Source organism: Haplochromis burtoni, unplaced genomic scaffold, assembly GCF_018398535.1.
Source record: "Haplochromis burtoni strain Fernald_Lab_line unplaced genomic scaffold, NCSU_Asbu1 Contig_30, whole genome shotgun sequence".
Lineage (NCBI taxonomy): Eukaryota > Metazoa > Chordata > Actinopteri > Cichliformes > Cichlidae > Haplochromis > Haplochromis burtoni.
Genome location: NW_024582391.1, coordinates 139815 through 163243, shown reverse-complemented (window position 1 = coordinate 163243; position 23429 = coordinate 139815). Strand labels below are relative to the sequence as shown.

The 23429-nt window shown below is 42.6% G+C and overlaps 1 protein-coding gene across 2 annotated transcripts in view; it reads right to left on the bottom strand.

Moving 5' to 3' along the window:
* prkcz (protein kinase C, zeta) overlaps positions 1–20137 on the bottom strand; it is a 97615-nt gene extending 77478 nt beyond the window's left edge. The window contains exons 1-4 of one of the 2 annotated variants that reach the window (XM_005918389.3): positions 19749–20137; positions 11153–11274; positions 8107–8196; positions 5731–5781 (exon numbers count right to left, since the gene is read on the bottom strand). In XM_005918389.3, the coding sequence (XP_005918451.1) occupies positions 5731–5781; positions 8107–8196; positions 11153–11274; positions 19749–19825 (340 nt within the window). In that variant the 5' untranslated portion in view covers positions 19826–20137. The remainder of the gene's footprint in view (positions 1–5730; positions 5782–8106; positions 8197–11152; positions 11275–19748) is intronic. The other variant, XM_042219239.1, reaches the window with a different exon arrangement.
* Positions 20138–23429: the final 3292 nt, after the last annotated feature.

The window sequence follows — 23429 nt, the reverse complement described above, 5'->3', positions numbered from 1 at the left end:
CAGATCTTGCCACAGATTCTCGATTGGATTTAGATCTGGACTTTGACTGGGCCATTCTAACACATGGATATGTTTTGTTTTAAACCATTCCATTGTTGCCCTGGCTTTATGTTTAGGGTCGTTGTCCTGCTGGAAGGTGAACCTCCGCCCCAGTCTCAAGTCTTTTGCAGACTCCAAGAGGTTTTCTTCCAAGATTGCCCTGTATTTGGCTCCATCCATCTTCCCATCAACTCTGACCAGCTTCCCTGTCCCTGCTGAAGAGAAGCACCCCCAGAGCATGATGCTGCCACCACCATATTTGACAGTGGGGATGGTGTGTTCAGAGTGATGTGCAGTGTTAGTTTTCCGCCACACATAGCGTTTTGCATTTTGGCCAAAAAGTTCCATTTTGGTCTCATCTGACCAGAGCACCTTCTTCCACATGTTTGCTGTGTCCCCCACATGGCTTGTGGCAAACTGCAAACGGGACTTCTTATGGTTTTCTGTTAACAATGGCTTTCTTCTTGCCACTCTTCCATAAAGGCCAACTTTGTGCAGTGCACGACTAATAGTTGTCCTATGGACAGATTCCCCCACCTGAGCTGTAGATCTCTGCAGCTCGTCCAGAGTCACCATGGGCCTCTTGGCTGCATTTCTGATCAGCGCTCTCCTTGTTCGGCCTGTGAGTTTAGGTGGACGGCCTTGTCTTGGTAGGTTTACAGTTGTGCCATACTCCTTCCATTTCTGAATGATCGCTTGAACAGTGCTCCGTGGGATGTTCAAGGCTTGGGAAATCTTTTTGTAGCCTAAGCCTGCTTTAAATTTCTCAATAACTTTATCCCTGACCTGTCTGGTGTGTTCTTTGGACTTCATGGTGTTGTTGCTCCCAATATTCTCTTAGACAACCTCTGAGGCCGTCACAGAGCAGCTGTATTTGTACTGACATTAGATTACACACAGGTGCACTCTATTTAGTCATTAGCACTCATCAGGCAATGTCTATGGGCAACTGACTGCACTCAGACCAAAGGGGGCTGAATAATTACGCACACCCCACTTTGCAGTTATTTATTTGTAAAAAATGTTTGGAATCATGTATGATTTTTGTTCCACTTCTCACGTGTACACCACTTTGTGTTGGTCTTTCACGTGGAATTCCAATAAAATTGATTCATGTTTGTGGCTGTAATGTGACAAAATGTGGGAAAGTTCAAGGGGGCCGAATACTTTTGCAAGCCACTGTATATAGCACCAAATTTTCAACCACGAGCGATGAGAGGAAGACAGGATAAAGAGTGCTAGAGATTGATAAGAGAGCCAGAAACTGAAAATAGTTATTAATATAATCGCATTACATTACATATAATAAAGTAATGAAACTACAAACAGCCATCCATTGCTGTGAGCTACTGCACATACAGCATGCTAACACAAAGCTCGTAGCAAACAACCCAAAGCTAAATATGTGGAAACTCCAGCTCAGAAGCCAAAGGATGAACATCAGCAGATAACAAGATGAGCAACACCGGCTGATCCCAGTGATCCTTTCTACCAGTATCCTCACAGTGACAGCTGCTCTCACCTGCTCTTTGTGACAGTTTTCAATGCGAGTTGAGTTGCAGAACAATTACATTACTACTTAGTATGGCGTTATTTTTGTGCCACTATTCTGAGCGCACGTAAAAATGAGAGTCAAAAAAAATTTGCAGGTGCAAGTGTTGCATTTTGAGGAGAAATTTATTTTGAGCGAAGAAAAGCTAAATTTGAGTGAACAAAATTCATTGCTGCGTGCAAAAAATGTATTTCAGTGTTTGCTATTATCCACACACACACAACACACACACACACACACACACACACACACACACACACACACACAGCTCCCAGTTTTCTGCATGAATCGCCGAAGTTTACACAGCACCATTCTCGCATGAAAATATCTTAAAAGTTTATTTTGTGACCCAGAAAGAGTAATATTTCAAACTCCGCCACTCTGTGTTCCTCCGCCACTGCCTCGTTTGAGTTTTGGACGAAATGGATTCTGGGATATTGCATTTCGTCAATTAATCACATTTTTTTGCATCCAAGTCTGTGATTGGCTGGTTTTGTGGCACAAATATAACGGTGTACAGAAAGAGTTGAGCGCGCACGGCAGAAATGTTGAGAGCGCGAGCAACACATTGCGAGCAAGCGCAAATGCAAAAACTGAGCGAGAGGGGCTGCTATGTGTGTGTGTGTGTGTGTGTGTGTGTTGTGGATAATAGCAAACACTGAAATACATTTTTTGCACGCAGCAATGAATTTTGTTCACTCAAATTTAGCTTTTCTTCACTCAAAATAAATTTCTCCAAAATGCAACACTTGCACCTGCAAATTGTTTTACGTGCGCTCAGAACAGTGGCACAAAAATAACGCTATACTTAAAAAGTATGAAATAATCTGTGATACCTTTTGAGAATATCTAAACCATAAAACCAATGTAGGCTGAACCAAAGTTAAAGACATGTAGAACAGAACTACACATAATTATAAATCAGACAAACAAGAACAAAGTCCATGGCTCAGTCCCACAACGGGAAACTGGGAATTATTTTAAAGCATTTTGTTTGAAGTGAACAAAGCCTTGAAAACTGCTTCAGTACATTCAGTTTAGTAGCTACTAGTGCTGTCAGCGCTGAGTCTGCCTTGAAAAACAGACACAGTCTAAACATTAATGAGTAACAATGTTTCCCTGCTTCCTCATTCTTATTCTGTCCTCCTCCCTTCAGGAGAAAACAGCTCAGTCCTTCAGTCCTTGTTTCCTCCCATCAACACCAGCACTACGTTAAGGAGGGTTAAATGACAAACAGCCAAACAGGAAGCCACAATTAGTACAATGTTAATGTACATTATTACATGTGTCCACAGGGTGTGACCAGCACAGCTTAGAGCACAAGAGTGATCTAACTCAGTGTGTGTGACCCTGATCCAGATCCCTCATTACCTACCTACAGCTGTGTCTTCACACTGGTTCCAGTGGTATGGCACAGGAAAACAGCACAGGGCTCACCTCCCCTCAAACACATACACACAGGCTTTTCTGCACATGCACACTCAGGAGCGCCCAACACAAGCTGCTGAAACATGCTGTCACAGCATATTTGCTGGCAGCGAGGGAGTGTAGCAGCAACCTGACAGTACACTGGTGGGGATGGGGAGCCAGCAGCGGTGACGACTCCACACATGAACTCAGCAAAAACACAAATGACACAGAAACATCTTTGCAGAAAAGCTTCCTGACCGACACGTCTAAAATAGTTCTGCATGTGTTACACGGACAGGATAAACTCTTAACTCCTGGTTACCTCAAACTGCTTCTCAAGTCCAACCATAAAATCCCCTCATACACCAAAAAGATTCAGTTAAGGTGCTTTCTTACTGAAATCCACCCATATGGAAAAGAAATAGTAAAAACTTATAAAAGACTTGCATCAGATGTGGCCTACTTCATATAGTGAATCATATAAGGCTTATATGATTTACTCATGAAAGTGGCCACTTTCTCGTTACTTTCATATATTGTTTTAGGAAGTATCCAAATCATACAAGTTTCATTTATATAATTTTTCAAGGGATCTTATATCTGTTTTCACTTTTGTATGCTTTTCATACAAGTTTCACACAAGACAGATACAAACTCTATATGATTTATATATAGGGATGGGTACCGGTATCGGTTCTGACATAAACGGTAGTAACCAGACCGAAAAGCAGCGCACATTTCGGTGCTTTATTTTCCTGAGCTGTGATACACTTCTAGCCAATCATTTTACGTTTCCGAGGATAGTAGGCGGGTCCAGGTACGTACGTTCTTTTAGAGCAGAGCTACAGATTAAAAATGCCCAAGGCGAAGCGGTCAAAAGTCTGGCTGTACTTCACAGCAAAATATGCAAACTCAGCAGCCTGCAACAAGTGCTTTAAGCTGATACTGTGATACTGTCAAAGGAGGTAACACCTCAAATCCGATGAAACACCTGGCGACGCATAGCGTTTTTTAAAAGCCGAGAAATGCGCCGTATTTGATAGCTTGCTGCGAGACCTCACACCGAGCACATCTACTGCGGGTGTGGTGCCTGTTATCGGACCCGGAGTTAGCAACATCCCCCAAAAACCCGAAGAGGAGAGTCCTGGCCCCTAGCCCTGCCAGTGTAGCAGAAATGATGACGGATGATGATGGCAGCAGCCGTTCTTCTCTGCGTGAGTAGCTTAATGTTGTTCGTGTGTAATTTACGTTGAGTAGGCTAAGGTGAACTAGCAAACATCATCATAGCTACATGCGGCTGTCTTCTTGTTTGATGGCAGATACTCCCTTCACCCTGGCCAAAAAGGCTAAAATGACCAAAGAAAAAGTGGAAAACAGTTAAACATGAGAGGTTTTTGGACAAAGTTTGTGTTTTTTCCATTGTTTAAGCACTGCTTCCAGCCAAGAGTGATACCATATATGCCCCATAGCTGCAGAAAAGGCTAACATTGTTATCTTTTTACAAAAAAAACAGCTGAACATGAGAGGTTTTTGGACCAATTTTGTGTTCTCCATTCTTTAAGCACCGGTTTGAGCACCGGCACCGTTTCAAAAGTACCGGTTTGGCACCGGTATCGGATAAAACCTAAACGATACCCATCCCTATAACTAATTTAATATATATCAATATAATATATATATATATATATTATATATATATATATATATATTATATATATATATATATTATATATATATTATATATATATATATATATATATATATATATATATAATATATATAATTATATTATATATATATATAATATATATATTATATATATCTTTTCCATATGGGCATGCTTGCCATATCATGCTCAATTCTTCAAGAACCAGCTGATGATCACCCTTAAGAAGTTTAATATAGAGTGTTTGATGTTCAGAGCCCTGCACCTGCAGACTTACATGAAGGCCCAAAATCCACAGAAATTAAATATCAGCCATAACATTAAAATATTCTCACGTTGCAGTCTGGCAGGGCACACACACTCAACCCAGGAAGGTGTTCATGGTGTCTGGCAGCAGGTATACTGGGACTGGGGATATATGGACTGGGTTGGCTCTACACACCAATCCACTGCCACCAGCTTGGACTGAGATCTAGGGTCAACACCACTGCTGCACAACATGTTCCTGTTATACTCCCATCAGAGTGTATACAAGAACCAGAACGCACACACACGGGTGTCAATGCACTGAAACACACATGCATGGACTGAGATGGACACGTTCATTTTATTGCTACAGTAATCGCACACGTGTGGGATGGAACTGCAGGGGCAACAACAACAATGACAGGAGAGGTGCAAAACAGGTCAACACACCTGATTATTGAGACAGAGCGCACACATCAGCTGTGGAAACAAAGAAAATGAACACGTGGATATTAGAGCTGTCAGCGTTAACATGTTAACACAGCATCAGGATTAACGTGATTCGAATCTTTAACCCATCTGCAGCGCAGCACGGACAAACTTCGCCAGACTGCCTGAAATGTGTTGACAGAGTCATTGCAGGGATTTTGAGTCACTCTGCGCTCCAGACGGGTTACATGTGCTACACATTTGAATTGTGATGACACGTTAACGCTGACAGTCCTACTGGATATCTGTGTCACGTGGACACATACGTGTCCAAGGACATCCACTCTCACTTGATCTCACAGAATGAAAGCAGAGCAGGTTTACTCACTGTCTTCTCCAGGGCAGAGCATTCCCGGCTGCTCTGGAATACTGGGGAATACTGGAAAAACAGGAAAGGAAAGCAGACATTTGTTGTTGTCCTCATACCAAGCAGCACAGTTTGTTTTGTCAATGGAACCAAAAATGTCATTACTTCTATTTGAAGAAAAGACAGTGTGAAAGGTCAACGAGCAGAACTTGTCTGTTTTCACACACCTATAGAGTCAAACAGCATTCCTCCTGAGTGAGATGGTTTCCACCCAGAGTGGACGGGTTCATACACAGTGCTTCCTGCTGAGCTCTGAGCGCAGGCTTTTATACAACAGGTTCACCCACTCATACCTTTTCTAACATTCACACTGCTTTGGATGCAGACACTTGGGGTTTGAATCTTGCCCAAGGGTTTTTGGCAGCCGGGTGTTGACTCTACCTTCTGAGCTACAGCCACCCCGTTAATACAGTTTTTAAAAAAGCAGTGTGGCATGCATTAAATTTAAGTAATCTTATCTGATATCAGTATTTACAGTATGGACAGGTAAGCTTACACTGGCAATGTTATTTCAGTCAGTCTTAACTCAGAGGCCTGAGACCTGAATACTTAAGTATGATGCATGTGTTAGAAGAAACAGGAACAAACAAAGTTCAAGCTGTTTTATAGACCCTACAGGAACTCGGCTGAAATAAAACTCGGGGCTAACTCCATGGCTAATGGTGACTAGCCAGCAGTCCAGCATTGGACCAACACCATGCTTAAGCACCTCCTACCAGAACAAACCATAGAAACATTAACTCACATTAACTCGTGAAAGCAAAAAGAAGATACTATAATTATCATTTTAAAAATCATGGTAATTAGTAAATATATAAAATATCCAACCACTTAAAAATACACACTACTGCTCAAAAGTTTAAGAAAACCCAAAATTTTCCAGTTTTTTATTGAAAGTGATGCAGTTTATTGTCTCATTGCACTCTGAAATGAAAGCATAGCACAAATAAGTAATTGGAGTTAAAAAAGAAATCATGGAATCAGTTTATAGACCAAAGTGTATTCTAACCTTTGACCCATCAAAGTCGCCCCCTTTGGCAGATATAACAGCTGAAGACAGTCGTGGCTTCTTTCTACAATAGAAATCAAATATTCTCCCATATCTGTAGCAGAAGTTCCCATAAACGTGGACCTTGTAGGTTGCTTTGCTTTCACTCTTCTTTCCACTTCATCCCAAACCAGCTCGATGGGGTTTAAGTCTGGAGACTGTGCTGGACACTCCGTGTTTTCAAGCTCACCACCTTGTTCTTTGTTCCTGAGGTAGTTCTGGCACAGCTTGGATCTATGTTTTGGGTCTTTATGTTGCTGTAGGATGAAGCCCTGACCAACTAAGCTCATACCAGAGGGTCCTGCATGGTGCTGCACAATGCTGTGGTACGTGTTTTGGTTCAGGGAGCCTCTCACTCTGTACAAGTTACCGACCCTGGATCCAGCAATCAGCCCCAGACCATCACACTTCCTCCTCCTTGTTTGACGGTTGATACCACACACTGTGGAACCATCCTTTACCTACTCGACCACAAAGATCCTGTGTGATGAACACAAGATTTCAAATGTTGATCCATCAGTCCATAATACCTTCTTCCAGTCTTCAGTAGTCCATTGGTTGTGTTTCACGGCCCAGCCAAAACTGAGACTTTCTTACTACGACCACTGTAAAGCTGCTTGAAGCTGTTGTTCTGTGAGCTGCCCATCACACAGCTGTTAACTCTCAGAAACTTGTCCTCTGATTCAGTCATATCTTTGGGTCTACAGACCTCTTCCTGTCACAGTTTGTTTCTGAGCCTTTGGATGTTGAAGGAAACTCTGTAGGACAGACCGACATTTATACGCGTTATGGTGGTCTGTCTCTCTTCCATTGTTAATCACCTTTTTCTCCCCATTCTTGTACCATCACACTACTTTCTGCAGTACAACACTGTTCAACGGATGCTGACGAGCGTATGGTACCACAGTGTGTTGCAACACTGCTTTAATGCAGACAGAGGGGGAGGGTAAGTAATCCAGAAAAGCTGGAAAACCTGTAGCAACTTGTAGCTCCAGCTTTCAAGGCTTGATCAACCTCCATTGCTGCAGAACAGATTAAATTGTTAACCCATGAAAAAGGCCTTTTTGTTCTAAGATGTACGTGATTTTTCAGGTGTGGGTAACCTTACCTTTGTTTTTAACCTCTGGCAGTTCACCCTTTGTACCATTTTAAACTATTCACTGAACTTGAACGACTTGAATTGCAATAAATAACTGGAAAAATTGGGGTGTTGTAAACCTTTGACCGGTAGTGTACTCCTGGAAATATGCATGCAGATCCTCTTTAATGAAAAGTTTTCCCAAACTCACCATGCAACAGTAATCCAGACCTTTTGGTTCGACTGTAAATCCGTAGCGCCTCCTCTAGCTCCATCTGAGAGGAGATGGTACACGGGTCCCCTACGCAGACAAACACATGCATGCAATCTTATCAATATAATCTTCTGATCAGGACTACAGACTGTTCGAGGTTTAACAGTCCAATTCAGTTTAAGTTCTCAGGAGTTTTTACTTTTGACTGGGGCTGCAACCATCGATTAGAGTAATAGTAATATGTAATAGAGTAATCTATCCTTAATTTATCAAGTAAACTGAATTTCCCAGAGGAACCCACCTGAAGGATTAATAAAGTTTCATCTAACCTAAGTAATCAGATACAATACTTTTATTACTGAGCAATAATAAATATTCAAAAGAGAAAAATCCCACAGATTCTTCATAGGTTTCCATTTTAGAAAATATAACAACACAATAACAACATCCTCCGCCTCTTTGCTCTTCGCTGTGTGTAGCTTGACTCCATGTTAAACTACATCATCATCATCACTGCTGCTGTTGTGTGATCAGTGTTTTGGTTGAAAAACCTGCAAGTCTATGTTGAGTCACAAATGTGGGTGAAACACACGTCAACATGGTGACAGCTGAGCGCCACAGAGCGTGTTTTTATAATCACGTTATTCAAATTACTCAAAGGGTGCAGCCCTGTTCCTATAGTGGCCAAAGATCTGCACAGTACTGAAAGCGCTTCACTTCTTCACATTTTTAATGCTACAGCCATATTCCAAAGTGGATTCAATTCATTTTTCACCTCAACATTCAACATATCCCATAATGATGACAATAAAAAAAAATTAAAAAAAACTCGCTTGAAATTCTTGCAAACTTATTTTACAAATGATTAAAAATGAAAAACAAAAATATTACAGTTATATTAAAGCATGTTCATTTTAGACATACTGACAGGTTGTTACATCCTGTCTCATCTGTGAAGAGCTTCTACAACTTGACTGGAGTCCAGTGGTTAACTCTGCTTGTCCCCATATTCAACCATCCAGCACGATGTGCCAGGAGCTGTCTGTACACCTCGGAGTTATATCGAGCAAAAGAAACATTTGTGCAGCCAATATCCACAAAGGCAACAACTTTGTAACAACAAAGGACTGTTCCCAGGCCACCCCACCCATCTGAGTGATCTGAGTAGAAGGCCTTACTCAAGGAGCGGACTAAAACCCCGACGGTCACTCTGGTGGAGTGCTGCAGAGAAGCTTCTCCTCTCTGGAGCTCTGTCAATCAGGCCTGTTTGTTCGAGCGGCCGAGAGAAAGAATAAATGAATGCAGCAGTCAGTACACACACATCCTTCATGATAACCAAAGCACTCGGGCCTTGGACAAAGGTTCAGCAACATCACAATGTGGCTCTGGAGCCACATTGTGATGTTGCCCAGCCAGAGCCCAGACTCGATGTGAAGATGGCACCAATGCTGCCCGTCCCCCGTGATGGAGTCTGAGAGGACAAAGAAGGATGGGAAACAGCCAGGCTTACAGTGTCATACCCAGTCCTCAGACTGTAAGTGCTGCCAGAGGTGCTCCAAAGCAAACACTGTGACTATCCATGTACATGATGTGTTTTTATTTGTGATACATTTTCTTTGTTATTATGGGATGTGCTGTGTGCAGAACATTAAGGAGAAAAATAAAGTCTCATTTCCAAGGACAAACATGGAAAAACAAAAGTCACGGGTCTTTGTTTCTATCACTTTTTTATCTTGACAATATTAGACAGCATCTCTTTGAATTACTGTGGTGTGTTTGGTAACAATACTAATGATCAGTCACTGTGACTGTGAGTATTTCCATTGTAGTCGAGGCTTAGTGGACTTGGAACAAAATAACAACATTTATTTGGTTTATTCATCATAAACTGTGTGACAAACGTTGGATCCATTTTCCTGACACAGCTTTGAGGGAAATGTGCAGACAGTGAAGTTACGATAACACAGGAACTTGTAGAAAGTCCACTTGCTCCTCACTGTGTCGCTTCTGTGCACAGTCTGCATTGTCAGTCTGCGTCTCTGGACAGCCTTTCGCATGGTGTGTGACATTTATGTATCAGTTGATGCTAGCATAACTACTTAATACTACCAACAACAACTCAGGTACTGTTCAGGAGCTGCAGGATACTGTCACATCATCAAAGTGAACCTGCTGTGTCTCAAAGCCTATTTGCACTGGATGGAGTGTTTTTGCCTCAAGTGGTGACACAAGTTTAATGTTTCCACCTATCACAGGAACAGTTTTCATGTAGATTTTGCCAACCATGGTGCTTTAATGGAGGTTATTGAAATAGCTGACCTTCTCTGTCTCTCTCTACAATAAATAGAGACATTCTTATAGGACACTTCACTGTCTAAGCTAACACAGCACAGACATGCTTCGCCCTGCACCGCTTTATTCTCTGTTACGTGACATTCATCACTGATTGTGTTTTTCACATACAAATGCTGCTCTCAGTGCAACAAGTGCCACACCACACTCTGATGTGACACACACACAACCCAGAGAGTCTCTGCTGTAAGGGTACCCTGCTACATGGGACACTTATCAGACAAACCAGCTGGGTGCAGGGTATTTTTCAAAAATATGAAACTGTGCACTGGAATCATTAATACTCGTCTGTTTATCAGTTGGTTTTGATTGATAAGCAGCTTGTGTTTTTTACAGGAGACGCCCACAAAGCCAAAACTGACCAGGAGACCAGGCAAAGTGAATGGCAACAATGCAGGCTAAACATGTGTCAGGTGGGGAATGTTAACAGACGCCTCAGAGTCAAGGCTGTGAAGAGAGGCTGGGAGGTTGTTCCAGAATTTTAGAGCTAAGGACAGGAATGTACAATTCCCTATAGTTTTCACAGGAAGTCTAAGAATCTGGCTTGGAAAATAGAGGTGGAGTAGTTTGAAAATATAGGTGGGGTCTCATCTCCTACAGCCATGAAACCAAAAGTAAAGTGAAACCTGACAGGAAGCCTGTGCAGAAACAATGACAAGGCTGAGGACCTGTGACTGTGAGGCACACCCACCTTCATCATCGATCCATTTGAGTGTGATGGGCTGCTGGCTGGCAACACTGCACATGGTTTTCACCTCCTCACACAGTTCCACAAAGGTTACTGTTGCAGCCAAGTCTGTGATTAAAATGTCCCTGAAAGCACACAAACACACAGACGTCAGGACCCAGTCACTCTGTCGCCTCTGCAGACATTCCTCTTTGGCCCAATCAGCTGTTATCCTTTAAAGCAGGGGCTGGAGCTGTCGTCTCATTGGTGGGCCGCTTTAGTGTTCAAGTAGTACAAAAGAAAGAAACAATTAAACACCCACAAATATTAGTGAAAATGTAGTGTTTTATACAATATTTAAATTTAAACTTAAATGTTTTAGGGTATTTACACTGGGACAAGTCTGACAGAGAGAAAGATGTTGGCTGGCCTCTGCAGCGGAGTTAATGATCCACTGTGGGCCCAGGACTGTGGGCTCAGGTCTGTGGGCCCAGGACTGTGGGCTCAGGTCTGTGGGCCCAGGACTGTGGGCTCAGGTCTGTCTTAACGGTGCACCAACTGACACAATCACACTAAGTGTTACAGGTGTGAAATGAACCACCCACTCAATCCACTCACAGCTGAGAAAGATGAGCACCAAGTTTCTCTTTCTTAACTGTTTTCAGACTGTACTGAACAATATCTGTTACCTTTAGGCATTAAATAAAGTGCTTCCTTGATCTGGACCACCTCCTTATTCCAGGCAGTTTTTACTTGAGCCCAAACACTTTGTGTCTGGTTGATGATTTCTTGCTGTAACACTGCTTCTTGGCAGAAATCGTACACCAGTGGAGTGGAGCTCCCTGTTAAATGGATCTGCTTGTAGGGAAATGTTGAGCAGCAGAGTGGAGCAGGTGGATTGTGCCCACAGAAAACTTGCCAAATGTTCTCTGCCAATGCCAAGATTAACAAAAAGGAAATATTCAACCCAACAGGTCCTTTCTTTCTGTGCTAAGGTTGTATAAATCCACAGAACGATGGATGACATGTACGAGCCAATAAGCATGGCTGAATCTGTTGGCCTGAAAAAGAAAGCACTGATTTCATATCAGCACTGACCTCACAGCCCTTATCAGCTGTCAGCATTAAATAAGGGTGCGTATATTGAGTGTCAACATCGGCCTCAGTGCTGTGCTGCTGATTGGAGCAAAGTCTGCAGCCTGCACATGCCACACTGTTAGAATAAACCTTGAGTTAGTCAGCTGTGTGTTAGAGCTGCGTGAGCAGGTGCTGCACTGACAGCTCCCAGGCAGTGTGTCGGGCAGGTTTCTGGGTGTGTGTGCACAACAGTTTATGGTCAGTGATTGTTGGACTCTGACGAGGTGGGGCACAGACAGCTTGCTTCCCAGCAGGCATTGCTCCACGCAGCCGGCCGACACACAGGTCAGCGTGGAATTACATCACACATACACACCGCGCTTTGTTTATCACGCTAGCTCATATTTACACAGAAGCTCTTTGGCTTTAAACAGCTCTCATTAAAATGTGTTTAATGTCGTTTAAACGGTGCCACAGTTTTGGGTGTGAATGCATTACTGTCATCCAACATCACACTGAACAGTTTACAGTGCATCTCTCTTTTTACCAGAAAATCTGAAATTATTACATATTTTAATTCAACTAATGTGGATTCAAAGCAGCCAGGAGTGAAATCCTGAGAGGCAGCACATCATCAGCAAGAGCTACAGACGGAGGCAGAGCAGTGGGAACTGTGAGGCAGAACATTTAACTTTAAATACATTAAAAATCACTGACAGGTGGAGCCCACAGAGAGAGCACCTCTAACAAAGTGTTTCTCTTTTTGTTGTTCATGATCCAGGACCAGTGAGTGCTGTGTTACACATCTGTATTTACCCACATCTGTACAGCTTCCATCATGACCTGCTGCTGTAATCATTTCATTATGAAGTTACGATTACATTACTTCTGTTGTTGCAGGATGAGATTAAGGTTTCCCCATGGTACACATATACTCAACTGAAAGGAACGTTTACTCAAATATAACCTCTAGCACTGCCTTCCATTACACATGATATTGGTAGAGTTATTAATATTACTGTTATTGGGAGTAGTAGTAGTAAAATGTGTGGTAATTTGCTGTGTGAATTACATAATGTTTCATTGTTTTATTCACCTGCAGCAGGAGCAGCACTGAGCTTTCAGTGGGAGCTGTTTACACTGACTGTTGTGCTGTTTCCCACTCAGCAGCAGCTCCTGTCTCTACCACTACACTCTTCACTCTTTATGCATTAATGCAAACACTGCTATAACAATGTTATTAACTCATTAATAAGTAAGTAGCTAAGTAATTCCACTCGATAAGTAAAAGTTGTTTTTTATGATATAAAATGTCTCCAGAACAGGAGGAGATGTGAGCAGCATGAACTCTGGTTATCCTCCCGTCTGCAGTATTCCTGTGAAACCCTTCCTGCTCTGCTGTTGTAATAAACTCAAACAGCTGAAGCCAAATGTGCATTAAACTCTCTCAGTCTGTAACTAAAGGTTAGCTGAATGCTGACCCTTGCACTGTGTGAACATACTGAAGAATGCTCTCAGGGATTGGTCATGTATCAGAGCATAAACATGCAGCACCGTGATCTTTGACCCCACTGATGAGAACACTTCACACACCTCAGTGATTGTGTGCTGGGTCAATCACACGCTGCATTACTGACTTTAGTTTTCACAGAAACTTTCTCTACTTTGAACCTTTTTGGGGAAACTCCATAAAGACCAACACAAGTTGTTATACCACTCAAATAAATCCAGGTTTTAGTCAGATCCCTGCAGGGTCGGCACATCTGTCAGCAGCTGTAAGTCATCTCAGACATGATGCTGACAGCCTCCACTCATCCTACTTATTCATATTGTTTGCTATTGTTTACTATCACTGACTTACTTGAATGAATGTCATTCACATCATTTGCATAAAGTTATGCATGCTGCAGAGGGAATGTTATTAGCAATAAGAATATATATTTAATTAGGACGATTCATTTCAAAGAGTCAGGTAAACATTGAATTGTTGCCTTACAGATAAAAGAAGTGGGAAATGCTTGACTGGTTTGTCCCCTGATATCAATATTTACAGAACAACTCCGGCTTAAGACACACTTCAGTGATTAAAACACACACACACACACTTAAAACGATTTGGGACAAATCAGATTAAGGTATCTTCCAGTTGGCCTGTCTCACACGTAGCGCACAACACGAAAGACTACAAAGACTGTATGTGGATGCAACACACCTGACTCCCACTCGTGCTGGAAAAACCCACTCCACTCCCACGCCGCCCCAAACGTTGGCAGAATGAGTCTGGGTAAATGCATCTTGGAAAATCATTTCAGAGCGTTGTGATTAAAGATTATACTGGTAGGATTAACCTGAACCACACTGGTGACATCACCACTGGCTCCTTTACACACAGGCCTCCAAAAATATGTGGAAGGGTTTTAACACAGCGAGAGCTGAGCAGCGTTTCTGAGCCAGAGTTTGGAGACAACAACAACAACAGTGCTGACATTCAGAGGAAACATGTGATGGTTTAGTCACTCGGTCGGGATCTCCTCTTACAACAGAACAGAAGAATACTCATCACATCCATATTTAAGCACAATGCCCCTGTAAGGGGGATAACTAGATTAAAACATCAAATCATCTACTGCGGGGTCAGAGGTCAGTAGACAGTAGGCTCGACCGGGGAATCAGAAGAAAAGACGTGATGAGTTTTGAACAGAGACAGCGCCATCAGCAAACAGGTGTGACGTAGAGCTGGGCGATATGAGATTTTTTCATATCACGATATGTTTTTTTCATTTCAGGCGATAACGATATCTATCACGATATAAGCCAAATAACTATATTTGTAAGATTTAAATGTGCCGTTGCTCACAAGTAAAATGTGAAATAATCAGCAGCTTGTTTTTATTTAAATATTTATTTCCCATAATAAGTTCAACAGGGTAGATGTACTTAAGGAACATGAGACTTTTTCAGATAAATAAAGGCAAATATTGCAAACTACACAAAAGGCAGCCGCTAAAGCGTTTAAGTTTCAAAATAGAACAAACGAAACAGACTAAATTGTCAATTCCACTTAGAAACAAAATATTAATTCTAAAAATAAATCTTAGTTTGTTTTACAGAAGAACAGACAAAACTGACTAACTTTTGTCAATATCAAATAAACTGAGAACTAAAAGGAAATTCTCAATCTCTCCTTGTTGTATAGCTTAGCTTTTCAAACAGTTTTAACAGTTACTTTAGTCTGACAAAAGCCGAATGACGAATTAGCGCTTCCAGTCAGAGACTGAGGCTACGTCCACACGTACACGGGTATTTTTGAAAACGGAGATTTTCCGTTTTCGTTTTAAAAAATAATCCCGTCCACACATAAAGGCAGAAATGAAGGAAAACGCTGCTATGAACATGCCAAAGCAGCAGGTGGCGCTAGATTCCTAACCGTGCAGAAATGTTGGCCAATCAGAAGTCTAGAAGCCTCGGTGGGAAAAAGTAAACAAAGCTGGGGCATAGAAGCAGAACCGAGTCGTATGTGTGGAGGGACAGTAACTGTGTGTATATGTAAGCATTTAAACACTGCAGAGAGTAGAATTAACAGTATTGTAGAAATTCATTTCACCGAAACAATAACGTGGCGCACACCTTTGACGCTGCGTTTTCTCCGTTTTTCTAGTCCACACGTAAATGCAAAAACGGAGTTTTCAAAAATCTTCGTTTTCAGTGACCAAAAACGCCGTTTACGTGTGGACGAAAGGTGCAAACGCATAGAAAAATCTGCGTTTTCAAAAATACCCGGGTACGTGTGGACGTAGCGCATGCACCAGTTTATTGTATTTCCAGACTTGCTTTCGGCACAATTTACAGTGCACGCTACTCTGTTTTTTGTCAGACTTGAAATAGCCGAAATACCTTCACACTACGGAACTTCTATGGCTCTTCCGTTCGACAATCTCTCCGGCGTTGGAACCATCATCTGTTTTCTCTTCGGTCACGCTCGGTTGATTTTTCTAGTCGGCACACTCATTTCCTCCATTACCCGGGCGGTACGGTGGCTGGCTGCTTCCCAAACAAACACACGTGCGGCTTGGCACTTGTGCTGTACGTAACAAGTCACGTGACGTGACGCTGCGGCTGTGATTGGTTCGGCTCTGCGCTACTTAATTTGGATTGGCTTTTTTTTTTTTTTTTTTTTTTTTTTTTTTTTTAAGAGGACAAGAGCGGCGAGGTCTATCGCGATAGTTTAATTTTTCTATCGAGAAAAAGTTATATCGCGATACATATCGTTATCGTTCTATCGCCCAGCTCTAGTGTGACGACTGGTCGCTATGGTGACTCCTGCCCCACACGCGTGTCTGTGTCTCAGGTTCAGACTCAGAGAGCCTGGCACACAATAAATCTGTGAGCAGCAGAAACTTCTAGTCTACAAAACAGTCATCACTGATGTTTGTGGCGTTCATCACACAGACGCTGTGACGGTGCAGAGGCAGCCTGCCACGCTGGTTTCACAGGAGCACACTGTGGCAGAAGACACCAGGCTGCACCGTGTGCAGAACCACACCGGTGCATACGCTCGGCACACTGTGTTATTCCAGCACTCATTCACTCAGTGAAACAGCAGTATACAAGCAGATAAATGGGATAAATACTTGCTGTGTCTCATCTTCAAACACAAACTAAGGACAGTGTGATATAGTCATCATCATCCATTCTCTTCAGGGTAGGTGGAGCCTATCCCAGCTGTCATGGGGAGAGAGGCGGGGTACACCCGGACAGGTTGCCAGTTTGTCACAGGGCTAAAACACAGACACACACAACCATTCACACCTGTGGGCAATTTAGTGTCACCGACTAACCCCACTGAGTGCATGAGTTTGGACTGTGGGAGGAAGCCGGAGTAGAACCCACGCAAACACACGGAGAGCAAACTCCACAGAAAGACCCCGGCCTGATGTTGCTGTGAGGCAACAGTGCTAACTACCGTGCTGCTAACCGCCGTGCTGCCCATATCTGCGTCTCATCTTGAACCACAAACTAAGGACACAGGCCAGTGCCATGTAGCTGTCATGCTAGCTTTAACCGTCGACTGTTACGATGCTGATTCTCATGTTTTAACTTTTAGATTGCACCTTTTTACTCTTGAGTGAAGATGTTGTTTCATTTTGATGTAAATATTTTTTCCCGTCACAAACTGAACATATGTTGTACACAGCTGTGTTTTAAATAAACAGCATTGGTATGTGCAATAAACTAAAACTAACCAATCAGAAAATCCAAGTGTTGTAGGAAATGAAACTAAACTCTGAGTGTGTCTTTGTTGTAAGGTGTGGGGCAGGATTCTGTACCTGGGAATGTAAAGTCGTACACTGAGCGTGTAACAGCCGGGAGTCAACCCGGCACAGTCAACAATCTGGGCCGCTTTGGAAAATATGAAGGAAGGCATACATTTTGGACTTTTAGCTGTACTTTCACAAGTTTTGCAACTTTATCTTTATTGATACTCATGTTACACCAAAGTAATTAGGTAATAGGTACACAAAACAGAACCACACATAACAGAGTATCGTCTGCTTCGTCCAAACATCTTTCAAAAAGTGTCAAACAGAACGAAGTCTGGACACTGGGCTGTCATGATGGACAGTTTTGTACTTTAGTTGTTCATATCTTAATGTTTGACCATCACATTATTATGAATGTGTAGCACAAACACTGCCTTTGCTAACGAACAGAAAAACAAGGATTGAAGAGAAAGACGTAATACATAGCAGACTGCTAAGTCTCTGGTATGAGACTGCTCCACCTAAACACAGTTTGGGTGGAGGCACAAGAAGCCGAAAAAGCGCCCGAAGAATAATAAACCTAAATCTGTGAGTGGATTCTGTAATGCAAAGATGGCAGTGTGTTTGCTCCTCGCTCTCACGAGGTCACCAGCAGCACGTGTTGTTTTCCACATTTACACAAAAGTAGTTTGGAAAACTGAGCACACTGTGAATGTTTCCCCAAGTGCAGTCGCAAAGACATCAAGCGCTACAACGACACTGAGCACCCCAGCAAAGGAAGACCAGCAGTCACCTCTGCTGCTGAGCGTATAGACATGACCAGCCTCAGAAATCACAGATTAACAGCAGCTCAGATTAGAGCCACACAGAGCTCCAGTAGCAGACTCATCTCTACATGTTCAGAGCAGACTGTGTGAATCAGGCCTTTATGGTCAAAGAGCTGCTGAGAAACCACGACTCAGGAAAAGCAACAAGGAGCAAAGATTTGTTTGGGCCAAGAAACACGAGGAGTGGACATTAGACCAGTGGACATCTGGGCTTTGGTCTGATGGGTCCACATCTGAGATCTTGGGTTCCAAAAGGTGAACGGAGGGTCTCTGCATGCACGGTTCCCACCGTTAAGCATGGAGCAGGTGTGATGGTGACACATCTATGTGCCAGCAACCATTATATCGCATTATTACAGCTCCAGTATTACAGTCAGTATAAATGAGACCATATCACCCTAACTGTTCAACAGGTTGCCCATAGGAGCCAGGGTAAAGTGTAAACTCTTAGTCCTCACATTAAAGTGCATCCATTACCTTGGCCTCCTTATCTGTGTGATCTGCTTCATATCTCCACTGTTTCCTGCTCTGTCAGAGCTTTCACTCATCTTGTTCCTTCTGCTCGTCTGCCCACTGTGGGAGCAGAGCTTCAGTCGCTGGGCTCTGGACTCACTTCCTCCGCTCATTAGAAATATAGATTCCCTCATTTAAGTCACAGCTCCAAACCTACTTGTTTAAACTGGTTTACTTTAGTACAGATCTTACTCACTGTCAAATCTTTGTTTTTATTTGATGTTTTGTTTTTTGTTTTTAATCTAAGGCACCCTCAAATAAAATTTATTTTTATTTACTTATTTATTTGTGTCATTTTGGCAGCATTTGGGGCAATTTCAGGCCGTGTGCTCTAACAAACTCCTCCTGGAGATGTAATTGGTTCAACCTAAAGATCCTGCAAAGCTTTTGAGTTTTTGGTTTTGGAGCCCTCCGTGACGGGACGTCACACCTCCAGTCCAGTCTGTCCCACACACGTGTGTCAGTATTAGGTTACACTAAGGCTTCATCAGATATACGTGAGATTTTCACTGTGGACTCGATATCATATGTGACATACACATGGCGTGTAATCTGCGTGTTCTGTCATGGTGATAGTACACGGACTGTTTTTTCTGCTTCCACGATAATAAACTTGCCTCGTTCATACAAACACTGTTCCTGCGTGATGAGGTGATTCCACAGATGACTGCAGGAAACTCCTCTAACCAGCAGCGGCCCACTTCCACTGCACCTCCACATGTGCCCATCATCAACACAAACGCTGACTTTATGTGAGGGTGAAAAATATTCTCGAAGCTTCCTCTGATGTCATTTTTCACGCACACAGTGGGTTAAACACAGGTGCCACAGGTACTAAAGCCTCTCTGACTCACGAGCTCCAAGAAGCCCAGGCTGCGTGCTGAATAGCTGTTAGTGTCCATTCCACAGGTGTTTCCTACTTACCCACGGAGAGTTACTTACCCGCAGTAGTGCGCTTTAATCTTCACAAACTCCGAGTTCAGGTCCATTATGGATCCGTTTGACGCTAGCATATGCATCGTACAGTTCAGCTCCCCCGTGTCTACGTGAACAGGCCCACGCTCGCTGTGTGATACGTGGATAGAAAGCGGTTTCCACTCGCCGATGACAGAGGACCCTGTACGCCCAGTGCGCTGAAAACTAACCCGAGCGGAGCCGCTTCAAACTTTCTGTCGTTAAGGTAACATCGGGGACTTTGGGGAAGTCTGTCACGTCCCGTGAATAACGGCGGTGTTTCCGGTCCCAGCTTTCAGAATAAAAGCTAATGCGCAAGGTTTAAAGAAGCGCTCTTATTCTGAAACGGAAAACTCTTCACCTGTCATCGGTCGAGCTCGGAGTGTGGTCACACTTGACGGGCTTTCTTCCGGTTCACTATGGTTACCGTAATCTAAATTCACCTGTTCACCTACCGGGGCTTCCCGCCTGTCCCGGCAAACACCGTGCTAATAATCTGAAAGGATACGGACAGTGTGCGGTCGGGTTCATGACTACTGTTCTCTTTTTATGCAGTTTTTCCTCATAGAAATGATCCTCAAATACTGTAACTAATACTCTAATATGTTCTTATCATCTCCCAGCGTTACAGCCTGTTCCTACGACATATTTAAATAAACAATCACATTAAATGTACGCGTTCATTAACACTGTGGTCAGTATCACGCGATCCGTACGGTGGCCCTGTAGTGATCCGTGTACACACCAGGTAAGGGCAACCTCTGTACCGGCAAACAGAAAAAAACCCGACATAACCACTCGTGTTAATATGGTGTTTAGCGCCCCCTAGTGGTTAATGCCAAAAACGTTATATGCATAAAGTGTGGAAAGTGACGCTCGTGGTCAGGCTAAAGAGTGACCTGCTGTAATGCTTTAATGGTCGGTGCTGAGCCCAGAGGGGAAGCTGTTGCGTTTGTGCATCAAAAACCAGAACAGATCGTCCTTCTGCAGAGGCTGAAAGTACGGACACTGCCCCTGCTTACCGAGAGGAGCCCGCAGACCGCGTAACCGTCTGAAGGATACCGCCTTGACACCTCCCAGATAAGAAGGGCACACTGAGCCAAACCCAGGACACGCTGGGGAGATTGTTTCGTGGCTATTTTAGGGACACCTCGATGTCCCCCAGAAGAGCTGCAGCGGAGGAGAGAGACATCCGGGTACCCCGACGAGCAGCGGATGGAGGATTCACGAGTTATTAAGTAGTTTACTGTTTCACATTTAGCGCCATAATTATATGGATAAAGTAACAACTTTGGTCGTTTTGCCAGCCTATACCATCAGAGTGATCAGAGACGTAAATATCAGGAAAAAATGGAAATGAAAAACCAAACCTGTGAGGACTGAGAAGCTGAGTTTGCAGCTCCAGACAGACTATGAAGATGTTCACCCTGAGCTAATTGCATGGGTCAGTAATTTACTAATAACAATAATAATTAGTGAGGTCTGACACCAGGATTCACTGCCTGAACGGCTAAGTAAAGAGCAGTTGGCCCTGGGCCCACATCCAGATCTATACTGCTTTTACAAAATCAAATTATTACCTGATAGAGTACAGTAATCAGATATTACCTGATAGATTACAGTAATCAGATATTACCTGATAGAGTACAGTAATCAGATATTACCTGATAGATTACAGTAATCAGTAACCTGATAGAGACCAAACAGACATAACAAGATAAAGATAAAAATATGAACAAAACTGATAAGATATAACAGTCAATATAAGCTTTGGTGAGTTCAATCTAAAGATGATGATATTATGTGATATTAGTAAGACACAGGATGATGGACTTTGTTGATTTTCAGTGAAAAAGATATTGAGGTTTGATTTTTAGTTGTATTCAAAATGCTGTTTAATAGCACTTACTGACTATGAAATTTCAAAATAAAATGCTATCAGAGAACATTCAGGCTGGGTTCAAAAAGTCCTCAAACAGGGATTCATTGGTTTGTTCGTACCCTCAAATATGACCCATATGAGTTTTTCCAAAATGAGCCCATACAGGTCACAGGACGCAGCTGCAGCATGGTGCCATGCAGATGTAGTACGTGACACGATTTGCATTTTAAGCTTGTTTCCTGGCATCTAACGCAGCTCTGCACGAAGAGAAGGCAACCAGCTCTCACTAAATGGACGACAGGCCTTTTCTACTCTAATTAAACACTCCAGCACATTCTACACGTGATCTCACACAAACATAAGTATTGTCTTTATTGTGCAGGCACATCGACAAGCAGATATGTGGTAGACGGCTTCGGAACAAACATTACAAATTAGAAATAAATAAACGTGACTAGTAGTAGAGTTTGAAAATGAAAACTTTAAAAATCCACGAATGAGCGTGACCAGTTTAAACTGAGTCATCCATTAATCAGCTGACTGTGTTTAAGTGGGCAGGTGGATGACTTCCCTGCCTCTCCACTTGTGCCCAGTGACACCTCCTTAAATGAACATGAATACAAGCATGTCAGTGTTGCTATAGTGAAGGAGGACACATCTGAACAGATGATAGTTTTACACAGTAGCATCAATCTGTGCCTCCTACTCTTAATGTGTTAGCTAGATTAGCAGTTAGCACACATACTGTTAGCCTGCTGTTAGCTAGTTAGCATTTCTCCTCAGCTGATGATTCACTTTTCATCAGTGAGGCGGCTGCTCTGTTATCAGATGGTGCTGAGACCTGGACCTGGTGTCTGCAGTATGGATCAATTATTTATGCTGTAAAACCTGGACGAATGACGACGACAAGAACTGATTATTAAACATCTGCAAACAGCATTCATGTTACATTTCATGAAGGGAAAAGAAAGGAAATAAAATGTTAGTATGTTGTTTAGACACTAGAAAACTAATAGATCACCCATCAAATCAGTTTCACTTTATCATTTTTCAGATTTTTTTTACAAAGATTATAGATCAGCATGTTTTATTTGCGCTTTGTCCACTGATTATGTCACTGATAAACACAAGCAGAACAGACTGTTTTAGACTTTTCAAAGGTTAAAATATGGATTCAAATTTAAAAGGTGACTCTGTGATCCAGGTGTTTGTGGGTTTTGGTAGAATCTACATGGATCTGATTGTGTTTCCGTTCTGTTAATCTCATGTATTTCACTAATATTCCTAAACGTACCAGCCAACAGTGAGAGAAGGAAATCTTATTGTATGTTATATGTGTAGTGTTGTTGGTCCTGATGAGGAGCACCTCGGGGTGCCGACTCACACATTCTTTATTATTCAGTGAAAAGCCACTGACGAGGCTCCAGCTTTGTGTAACTCAGCTGTGAGTCTGTATTTCTGCATTCATCGTGACATAATGTTCATCACTTAGGCTACTTATTTCAGCTAATTTTCTTTTCATGAATCTGATGGTTTCTAATGAAAGTGGATATGACAAAGACCAGGAGACAGAAGAAAAGGAAGCAAACGGGTGAAGGGCGGAGCCGCTGACCCCTCACAGAAACCTTGCTAGGATTTTGTTTTCTTTGCATACATTTATTTTGTTCATTTAATTTAAATTTTTAGCACTTTGTTGCTTGTGGGTTGTTTTTTACATACCTGTAAATAATGACCAAAGGCCAAGGCAATTATTATCAACTTCTAGTACTAGTGCTATTACTGGTAGT